The 11,049-nt window shown below is 42.0% G+C and overlaps 1 protein-coding gene across 1 annotated transcript; it reads right to left on the reverse strand.

Annotated features, from left to right (window-relative positions):
• Nucleotides 1–2,268: 2,268 nt before the first annotated feature.
• LOC124144137 (integumentary mucin C.1-like) lies at nucleotides 2,269–7,068 on the reverse strand. Its single transcript, XM_046513392.2, has 4 exons — nucleotides 6,603–7,068; nucleotides 4,192–4,801; nucleotides 3,626–3,768; nucleotides 2,269–2,612 (listed from the first exon to the last, which is right to left on the reverse strand). Exons 1-4 carry the CDS (start codon nucleotides 6,834–6,836, stop codon nucleotides 2,469–2,471), a joined length of 1,131 nt encoding a protein of 376 aa, XP_046369348.1. The 5' UTR covers nucleotides 6,837–7,068; the 3' UTR covers nucleotides 2,269–2,468.
• Nucleotides 7,069–11,049: the final 3,981 nt, after the last annotated feature.

The raw sequence follows: 11,049 nt of genomic DNA on the forward strand, positions 1-11,049 counted from the left end.
ACAAACCTAGAAACATAATCGGGGCGAACCGGGATTCGAACCCACAATCATAGATTTATGGCGTGCCCAAGAGACGCAACTCTGCACAGCGAATCGCGGCGCCTTAGACGACTGGGCCACCCGTGCCCCCTCGCATAAACGAGTCTGATTGATGTTTGATGCAGTGCAATATGTATAAGGACGTATGCGTCTTCATCTTTTATCTTTACAGCACTTGTAATATGTTGTACCTGACCTTATTCATTATGAAAACAGGGATGACCAAGGTGTCACAATTCGAGAGACAGAGATGCGTCCTTCAGGCGTGCCAGAGGCGTTTGGTCGCGTGTTTATACGCCAAAACCGCCATAATATATATTTCTTGAGTTGTCGTGAACATACACGACCGGTATCACTTCAGCCCTGCTATTAACATCAATCTGAACTGGCGCGATATAAAAATGGGGTAAACTAACTTCAGTATAAATCTTTCTTATATTAAGATACACGTCGTTTTAGAGCTGAAATGTTTCTAAATAGCCCTACGCACGTCATTGAAACTTAGTAAACATGCATCAACGTGTTAACTAAAACGTGTCACTAAAATGTTGGTTGTTCCCGTAACTTAAGTATTGATTGTCATGTTATTCCCAAAACAAGGAATTCACTTTTTACTTGAATAGATTTGCGTTTTAGAGAAGATTACTCCATGACATGGTTCTGATGATATGCATCACGACTGTGGAATCCGTTTACTTCAACGTCGGCGGTGGTAGTACCAAATCCACTCTGATGATACACATGATAACTGAGTTTGATCACACCAAACATCTGATGTAATCGATGTAATGTACTTGTAGTTTACGTGTAATCATTAGTGGGAACAAGCATCTGAAGTTTCGACTTCGTTGGTCATGTGATGGTGGACGCTTGCGACGACGATCATACAATGTTTTGCCCTCACTCTATGAAGGTTCATGCTGCAATGAACTCACGCAAATTGAAAGGCAATTCTTATATTTGTTTTATCACAATTTCTTTCCTCAAAGGACGTAGGCCAAGATCTAAACACAATTTTATTTAGTACGTGTGACTTCATGTTTACACCAGCTATATCGCGGAATAAAATAGATCCCCAAAAGAGAGGTGACATGAGCGTATGGATGCAGAACTTGCTCTTCAGAAACATCTTACGCAACACATGTATTCATATAATATCCCCATTAGATGAGAAAGGTCTGTAATGAACTACCTCAGTAAGTCAGTCACAATGACAGCGCGTCGTAATACATTTACATCAAGTACAAGACGTCAAAATGGCCGACACGATAAACGTGACGGGAGAGATTTCCGAAGTTGTTAATGAACCTATGGCGGTTACATGTGTAAGTCACCATTGATCAACTGGCCGATCATTGAAAGGTGAATAAAAAGATGCGTCAAAAAGACACTAAGGTAAATTCATAGATTGCTGGAGACGGACAGTGTCAGCCTAGACACGGATCGAGTCGATACTACGATAGTTTAGATGTGCATTTCTTCGTTCGTTCATTAGGATAGGCCGTAGCGAGGATTTTTGTGAACAATCATGCTGTCACGCTCTCTGACATTTCTCAATGTTTCCTGAAACGCTGAGACCAAGAAAAAAAAGTTCTAAATGATCAGAAAGAAGGCTAACGTATGTTTTCGTTCTAGGGAATTCCCAGGGGTTTCCCAAGGAATGTGGAAGTACTCCGTCAGTGCCTACGTCAGTTCAAGAACACGGTCTCGTGAAAAACGGATAAACGTCAAATTGTGTCGTTCATACACTTATGACCGTAGATTTCGCGGTCATATGACCGACCTCACGTCCAATGGAAAAGCCGTATATCGTCTAAACTTCAAACTAAAAAATAAGAAGAACTTGGACAAGACAGCACCAAAAACCTGTAAACCTGTATAATATTCAAACAAAAAAGGCAAATGGCGATGGATATATTGCCAACTACAAGGTCTTGAAAAATTAATCTGATGAATTTGGTTTTAAATAAGCGAGTAAATTAATATCCATTTGAAACACATCTGTAATAATGAGCTAGAGTACAGTAAGTCACAGGCTCGCATGCCTGGTCGTCAGAGGCGATACATTTAGAATGTGTCTTCTGAACTTGTTGATAGCGTGATTGATGTCCCTGATGACGTAGATCGTTGCGCATGTTGTCAGTCAGTGGTTTGTCCAATATAGAAATGATAGACGGTTTGCACACTGCTTGGGTAAAATGTTATTGCAATGAAAGAGAAAGATTCGAGGAGGTCACATTTTTTATTCAGAAATGTGAAGGGGTAATAAAATAAAACACCAGTAAGTAGTGATGTACATTTCCATTGTGTAGGTATTTATTTCCATGTATCATGGCCCGCAGTAGTTATGCGACCCATTAGTTTAAGTGTTGATTGCATACATCCTGCATGGCACGGAACAAGTGACCAATTAGAACAGCTGTTGTACACTAGACAATCTTATAGATGGAAATCCTCCAGTGCCACCCACACATCGTGCTTCTGTCACCAGTACATGGGGCGTTGCATTCACTGTCGGGTTTCTTCATGTACCCACCTTTGATGACATCACCACAGAAGCATTCAAATCCTGCCTGAAATCAGAAGAGGCATGTGCAATACTGTATCTGATTTCCTGCTTATTTGGAAACTCCAACACTAAGCCCCCCATAACCTGATGTATATGTCTGAACCTGTGATTCTGAAGAAGGGAATAAACAAACTGGACATGAGGCGCTCGTCACAAAAACAATTGAATTAACATCATGGTACAAATCTGCAGGTTGCCAGCAACAGAAATGTGAGTATCTCGTGGTTATTATCCGAGATGTATCCGGTTTGAGGGGCTGGTGTGATGTGTTTGTTTGGTGTACTAGTCTGATGGTCTAGTCTGGTGTATGGGCCTGATGAAATATTATCATGTATGAGGTTCTGGTCAGATGTACTGCTCTGAGATACTGGTCAGATGCATAGAGTTGATTTAATGTTAGTCTGATGTATTTGTGCAATGACATGAAATATACCAAGTTACCAAAATCGAACACCCGATCAAATTCTCCTCATACGATACTCCATAGGATTCAATTCTTACCCAGAAACCCCATGTCCTTCAATATAGCGTAGTGATGTGGATTATGACATGTGCATCGATAGTATGTGCATCGCTTCTACAGAACATACTAAATATGCACCCCTTAATATCATGGGAATCTGTACTGATACATGATGTTCTTGCAACCCTAATTTGGGCGATCTCTGTCTTCCCACTGGTACAAATGTAGAATGTTCCAAATCAAACCACCAGTATCTTGCCGCAGAATGACATCATGTTGGCTCTGTTACCATTTTAATTTAACCGGAAGAATAATAACTACTGTTTACCCATGTTTGACCTGTAAAGAAGTTTTAAGTCTTGTGTTGTAGGCGTTAGCTCACAAATATTTGTTTTAGTTACATATAAGCCTTGTTTATCAGATTTGAAAATCAGCAAGTGATTTCATCTGCTTTTAAACTTAAACACTTGTGTTTCTTTCTGCTGCATTTGATTATGTGTACTATTGTTGATTATTTAAAGAAATATATTATTATAAATTTCAAAATTGTCTACCTCAGTTCCAAAGTAAATGTAGTTCATTCCGTGGCAGTGAAGCTTGCATGTTTCAGTTGTCAGGCATCTTCTGTCCCCAATTTTGCCGTATGGAAGTACACGACGCCAGTCATCGGCGTAACACCCAACGTATGTGTATGGAACTGTTGGAGTAGATAAATAATAATGATCAGTAGGGGACATAAAATATAATGTGAACAGATTAGCCAAATGTAATTGGTTATGAAATACATGCAAATTAAATGTTATAAGAGAAAGGTGTGCTCACGACCAAGCATGACGAACACGTGAAAATTGAAGAAATTTACTTAATGTTAACGGTAGAATGGTATGGTCCCTGTGTACATCATATGCACAAATAGAAATTGTTTCCGATTACTGAACAAGTATATTATATCAACACTGCTTCCGGAATGCGACACAGAAAATATTAACGTCTAACACGGCAATAAGTTGTTATGATGATGGATTCTCATATATGTAGTTTGAACATATATTTTTTTTATCAGTAAAAGAAATCCGAGTACTTGTAGCTGTAATCACGAGACATGTCGCACTACACCTACCATTTGCCTGATTAACAGTGGCAGGACATGTCGTGGTAGTAGTCGTAGTTGGTAGAGTCGTGGGTGTGGTTGTGGTAGGCGATGGAGTCGTGGTGGTAGTGGCTGGTGATGGAGTCGTGGTGGTAACGAGGGGTGGTTGAGTCGTGGTGGTAGTGGTAGGTGGTGGAGTCGTGGTGGTAACGGGAGATGTTGGAGTCGTGGTGGTCGTGGCTGGTGATGGAATCGTGGTAGTAATGGAAGGTGATGGAGCCGTGGTGGTAGTGGTAGGTGATGGAGTCGTGGTGGTAGTGGGAGGTGGTGGAATCGTGGTGGTAGTGGTAGGTGATTGAGTCGTGGTGGTGGAGTGAGGTGGTGGAGTCGTGGTGGTAGTTGGAGGTGATGGAGTCGTGGTGGTAGTGGTCGGTGGTGGAGTCCTGGTGGTTGTGGTCTGTTGTGGAGTCGTGTTGGTGGTAGTGGTAGCAGATGGCGTCGTTGACGGTGTGGTAGTAGTGGTTGTGGTAGTGGCGGCTGTTGATGCCACACACACGTAGTTAGTCCCTGCTTCAACTGGCACACAAACCTCGTTCTCTTTACACGGACGCCCGCGACAAACCATCCCCTGAGACTCTTTCTGCCAACACATATGAAAAAAAAACATTACAGTTTCTACTCTGAATATTGGATTTCATTAGGACATACATACAGGATGCGATAATATTTTTGAGTGAAAAGCTCCCGTGGATCTTTTCAAAAACCTGTTCTAAATGTAGAAAAAAATGAAACACAGGTTAGATACATGGATACATGAAGACTTTTTAAGTGTCCCCCAATATCGTATTGCTGAAATATTACTTGAAGCAGCATTAAACCTAAATCATTCCAAACTAGTTTTTAAGGGTAGTGATAACAGTAATCGTTGAGTATAGCAACACGAATGAACCTGCTAAATTCTAAATCCGTTTATCTCGAAATGTATCCTTCTGTGGAGACGTCCCGTATATACATATATATCTTGTTTCCAGTTCATCATTCCCCTATTACCTAGAATGTGCATCATTTGGCCCCAATGGCCGCAAACAATTATTTCGTATATTATTTGTAAGGGTGTGGTTGTGGGCTAGTGGCGAGGTGGCAGGGTAAAGGGTGAACTTGGAGAAAAGGTTTGGTTGTGCGAAATGATTGAGGTTGTCGAGATGGTGAAAAGTTTTGAGATTGCGTGAGATTTTCGGCAAGGGGTGACGATGTGGGTTGTGGGGGCGCCTGGGGTTGTTGGGAACGGGGCGTGGTTTTGCGAAAGAGCTGAGGTTGTGGGAAGTGGTGATGTTTGGCAAGGGGTATGCTTGTTGGGAATGAGTGCTGTTTTATGTGGTTGTGTGAAAGCTTGCGGCTTTTGTGAAATAAATGAGGTTGTGCGAATGGGGTATAATTGTGAACATGGACACAACTTTGTGTGAAATCGAGCGATTATGTCAGAGTGGTGCAGTGGAAGGTTGAGGATTCATTGAGTGGTGTTTGGTTGTGAGGAGAACATATGCAGTTGTGTGGAGGGGGCGTGGTTGAGCAAGTGGTGATGCTGTTAGAAAGGGGTAAGGTTGTGGGAAAGGGGCGCTGTTGTGAAAAAGCTCTCCGTACTAGCAATATTCAAGCAATATCACGGCGGGGGACACATGAAATGGGTTTCACACATTGTCCCCATGTCGGAAATCGAACCTGGGCCTTCGGCGTGACGAGCGAACGCTTAAACCACTAGGCTAGGGTTTACATTCTGAGAAAAGTGTGATGGTTGTGAACAAGAGGCGTGAAAGGACAACTCTCATATTCTGAAACATGCTTCATGTATACAGCTTTATAAATACAACTGCATGCATACAAATAAAGACTTTTTTTACCAACACCCAATCTCAATATCTCAATGACAAAGGGTGTGTGTGTGTGTGGGGGGGGGGGGGTTGGTGTTAGTCCTAGCTGAATACATCTATAATGAGTTGTCTGTGCCCTTTAAATGGGTAAAGACATTAATCTATGACTCGGTTAAGAAAGTGAATGTCAAACTATAAAACACGAGAAAGACAATGTAACGCTTATACACTTTACATTTCCACAGTAGCAGAGTCCTGTTTATACGTGATCAAAGTGGAGTACCATCAAGGAGGAACACTGTTTTCATTCCGTAAAGTATGGTGGATGATTAATTCAAGATTGGAAATACTTTTCTTTTCCCATTCATATTCATATTTGTGTAGTGTTACAAAAGGGAACAACAAAGTCCCAACACATTCTGTACAATAATATCCAGAATGGGTTTGTAATTACTCACTTATTTAATGAAGATAACAATACACTTTTTATTTTAATATACAAATAGGAGACTATGCTATAATCACAATGTAGTGATTTTCATCCTATATATGTTATTATGTTATTCAACTTACCCAATACTTTGCAAGGGGCATCGTCTCTGTCCCTGTGTCACCTTGTGTGTGCAGGTGGCAGCTTCTTGTGACAGCATCCCAGGTGTAGGAGCCACACCTCGTTGTGTATGCACACAGAGAATCACATACCAGCGAGGATGGCACCACTCTGGTAAGGAACACCTCCTCGCCTTTACATGTGGCGTGGCTACATATAATGTAGACTGTAACTACCTCAAACACAAACATGTACATAGCTGAGGGTACTGATCGATGTTACTTACTCCAACAGAGGCCGAACAGCGACAAACATGCAAGCAGTAACGAACAGCTTAATATATCAAGCGTTGGGGGATTAACTTGCACATTAATATTGATAGTGAAGTTCTTCAAGTGCTAACTTAAGGACTAACAACTTATTGATTGCTTTTCTATAAGTGAGGGACGGCCGTTTTCTTTTTGGTAATTCATCAACAAAGTAAGGAAAATAATTGGAATGTTTGAGAAAATTTGATTGAACACATATTTATCCCACACATACAGAGAGGAAGACAATGTATCTCACTAGATCCCACAACAGCCTCCCGTTGTATCCATCCTACACATGTTCACATATATTTCATTCCATCCTACACATGGTCACATATATCTCACTCGATCATACACATGGGCACGTGAACGGCCGGGCTAGAATAGATCTTCAGCATCCCATGCTTGCTGTAAAAGGCGACTATGCTTGTCGTAAGAGGCGACTAACGGGATCGGGTTGTCGCTGGCTTGGTTGATGCAATTCATCGAAACAAATGCGCGGATCTATGTTCATGATATCAATCTCTGTATTGTCTGATCCAGACTTTATTAATTGCAGACCGCCGTCATATAGCTGGAATATTATTGAGCACTGCGTTGGACAACAAACAAACACACAAAGCAACCATGGTCACGTCTCTAATCCCATCCTCAACATGCCCATATATATCTCACTCCACCCTACACATAGTCACATATATCTCATTCCATCCTACACATGGTCACGTCACTCATCCCGTCCTAAACATGGTCACATATATCTCACTCCATCCGTCACATGGTCACATGTATGTCACTCCACCCTACACATGGTCACATATATGTCACTCCATCCTACACATGGACACGTCACTCATCCCGTCCTAAACATGGTCACATATATCTCACTCCATCCTACACATGGTCACATATATCTCACTCCATCCTACAAAAAGTCACATATATCTCACTCCATCCGTCACATGATCACATATATCTTACTCCATCCTAAACATGTCCACATATATGTCACTCCACCCTGCACATGGTCACATATATCTCACTCCACCCTACACATGGTCATATATATCTCACTCCATCCTACACATGGACACGTCACTCATCCCGTCCTAAACATGGCCACATATATCTCACTCCACCCTACACATGGTCACATATATCTCACTCCATCCTACACATGGTCACAAATATCTCACTCAATCCTACGCATGGTCACATATATGTCACTCCATCCTACACATGGTCACATATATCTCACTCCACCCTACACATGGTCACATATATCTCACTCCATCCTACACATGGTCACATAGATCTTACTCCATCCTACGCATGGTCACATACATATCACTCTATCCTTCACATGGTCACATATATGTCACTCCATCCTACACATGGTCACATATATCTCACTCCATCCTAAGCAAGTCCACATATATGTCACTCCATCCTACACATGGTCACATATATCTCACTCCATCCTACACATAGTCACATATATCTCACTCCATCCTACACATGGTCACGTCACTCATCCCGTCCTAAACATGGTCACATATATCTCACTCCATCCGTCACATGATCACATATATCTCACTCCATTCTACACATGGTCGCATATGTTGCACTCCACCCTACACATGGTCACACATATTTAATTCCACCCTACACATGGTCACATATATCTCACTACATCCTTCACATGGTCACTTCACTAATCCCGTCCTAAACATGTCCACATATATCTCACTCCACCCTACACATGGTCACATATATCTCACTCCACCCGTCACATGGTCATATATATCTCACTCCACCCGTCACATGGTCACATATATCCCACTCCACCCTACACATGGTCACACATATCTCACTCCATCCTAAACATGTACACACATGTCTCATTCCACCCAACACATGTTATGGAAAAAGATCGGCGATTCCGGACAAAGGGCTAGTGGAAATGACTGCTATTTAGTGGAGGAGTTATGGTGTGCAGAGGAGATTCAATCTCCAGATATGTTGCGAGGCATATTGCGACACATTTTACATTTGGCATGTTCCTGAAGATCAGAATAGCATTTCAGAATTGATGGAACGACATACATGAGGTAATGTAACTTTGATTTTTATAAGTGACCGGTTACTTTTGACTTTAAGTATATTGACGCTCTTATCTCTATTAAACTGCAAACTAAATGTAGCTATTCGTACATTACACTTAGCTTTGTAACTTATGTCCAGAATGTGTTTTAAATTACTCACTTATTTCATGCAGATACCTTTACATTACTTCTATCATGATGCCAATAGGTGACAATGCTATAATCACAATGTTATCATTTTTTTCATCCTGTGTAAGTTATTATGTTGTTAAACTTACCCTATACTTTGCATGGGGCGTTGTCTCTGTGTCTCCTTGTGTGTGCAGGTGGCAGCTTATGGTGACAGCATCCCAGGTGTAGGAGCCACACCTAGTTGTGTAGGTACACAGAGAACCACATCTCAGGGAGGAAGGCACCACCCTGGTGACGAACACCTCCTCGCCTTTACATGCGACGTGGCTACATATAATGCAGACTGCAACCATCCCAAATACAAACATAGCTGGGGATACTGTTATACTTGACGTATTCCTACTGAGGCCGACCAGCGACAAACATGCAAACACTATATCAGGTCGTGGTGGGGGATACGTGCACATTATTCTGAGAGAGAAGTCAAGTGCTACCTTAAGAACTTACAACTTATTGATTGATTTTTCATGAGTGAGGGACGGTGGTTTCTTGTGGGTAGAGCGTCATCAACGTAGGGAAAATGATTGGAATATTTTAGATAATATATTTGAAAACATATTACGCCACAAAGAGTCAGAGGAAGATAATGTATCCAACTTAATCTCATACGTGGTCACATGTCTCTAAACCAATCCTCCACTTGGTCACATGCATCTCACCCTATCCTGCACATGGTCACATGTCTCCCATCCCATCCTAGACATAGTCACATGTCTCTCTCTCCATCGAAAATATGTTCATGTATCTCACCTTATCCTACACATGGTCACATGTATCTCACTCAACCCTACACATGGTCACATGGTCTAACCCCATCCTACACATTGTCAAATATATATCTCACTCCATCCCAACATGGTCACATGTCTCTCATCAAATCCTTCACATGGTCACATGTCTCTCACTCCGTCGAACACATGTTAATGTATCTCACCCTATCCTACACATGGTCACATGCATCTCAAGCTATTCTGCACATAGTCACATGTCTCTCATTCAATCCTACACGTGGTCACATGTCTCTCACTCAATCCTACACACGGTCACATTGTCTAACCCCGTCCTACACATTGTCAAATATATCTCTCACTCCATACCACACATAGTCACATGTCTCTCACCCTACCCTACACATGGTCACATGCATCCCAGCCCATCCTATACATGGTCACATGCATCTCACCCTACCCTACACATGGTCACATGCATCCCAGCCCATCCTATACATGGTCACATGCATCTCACCCTACCCTACACATGGTCACATGCATCCCAGCCCATCCTATACATAGTCACATGTCTCTCACCCTACCCTACACATGGTCACATGCATCTCACCCTACCCTACACATGGTCACATGTATCTCACCCTATCATTCACATGGTCACATGTCTCTCAGACCATCCTAAACATGGTCACATTGTCTCACCCCATCCTAAACATTGTCACATGTCTCTCCCTCCATCCTAAACATGGTCACATGTCTCTCACCCAATCTTACACTTGGTCTCATGTCTCTCATCCCATCCTTCAAATGGTGACATGTCTCTCACTCCATCCTACACATGTTGACATGTATCTCACTCAATCCTACACATGGTCACATGTATCTCACTCAATCCTACACATGGTCACATGTATCTCACTCAATCCTACACATGGTCACATGGTCTAACCCCATCTTACACATTGTCACATATATATCTCACTCCATCCCAACATGGTCACATGCATCTCACCCTATTCTGCACATGGTCACATGTCTCTCATCCAATCCTTCACATGGTCTCATGTCTCTCACTCCGTCGAACACATGTTCATGTATCTCACCCTATCCTACACATGGTCACATGCATCTCAA

Source organism: Haliotis rufescens, unplaced genomic scaffold (genome assembly GCF_023055435.1).
Source record: "Haliotis rufescens isolate VD_foot unplaced genomic scaffold, xgHalRufe1.0.p SCAF_87, whole genome shotgun sequence".
In the NCBI taxonomy this organism is placed as follows: domain Eukaryota; kingdom Metazoa; phylum Mollusca; class Gastropoda; order Lepetellida; family Haliotidae; genus Haliotis; species Haliotis rufescens.

Excerpts from the sequence above, each read along its gene's own strand:
- LOC124144137 (XM_046513392.2), bottom strand. The coding sequence starts at position 6,836 with ATGTACATGTTTGTGTTTGAGGTAGTTACAGTCTACATTATATGTAGC. Across the intron at positions 4,802-6,602 it reads TGCCCCTTGCAAAGTATTGG|AAAGAGTCTCAGGGGATGGT; the intron begins GTAAGTTGAATA and ends ATGTGTTGGCAG. Across the intron at positions 2,613-3,625 it reads ACATTTACTTTGGAACTGAG|GCAGGATTTGAATGCTTCTG; the intron begins GTAGACAATTTT and ends TTCTGATTTCAG.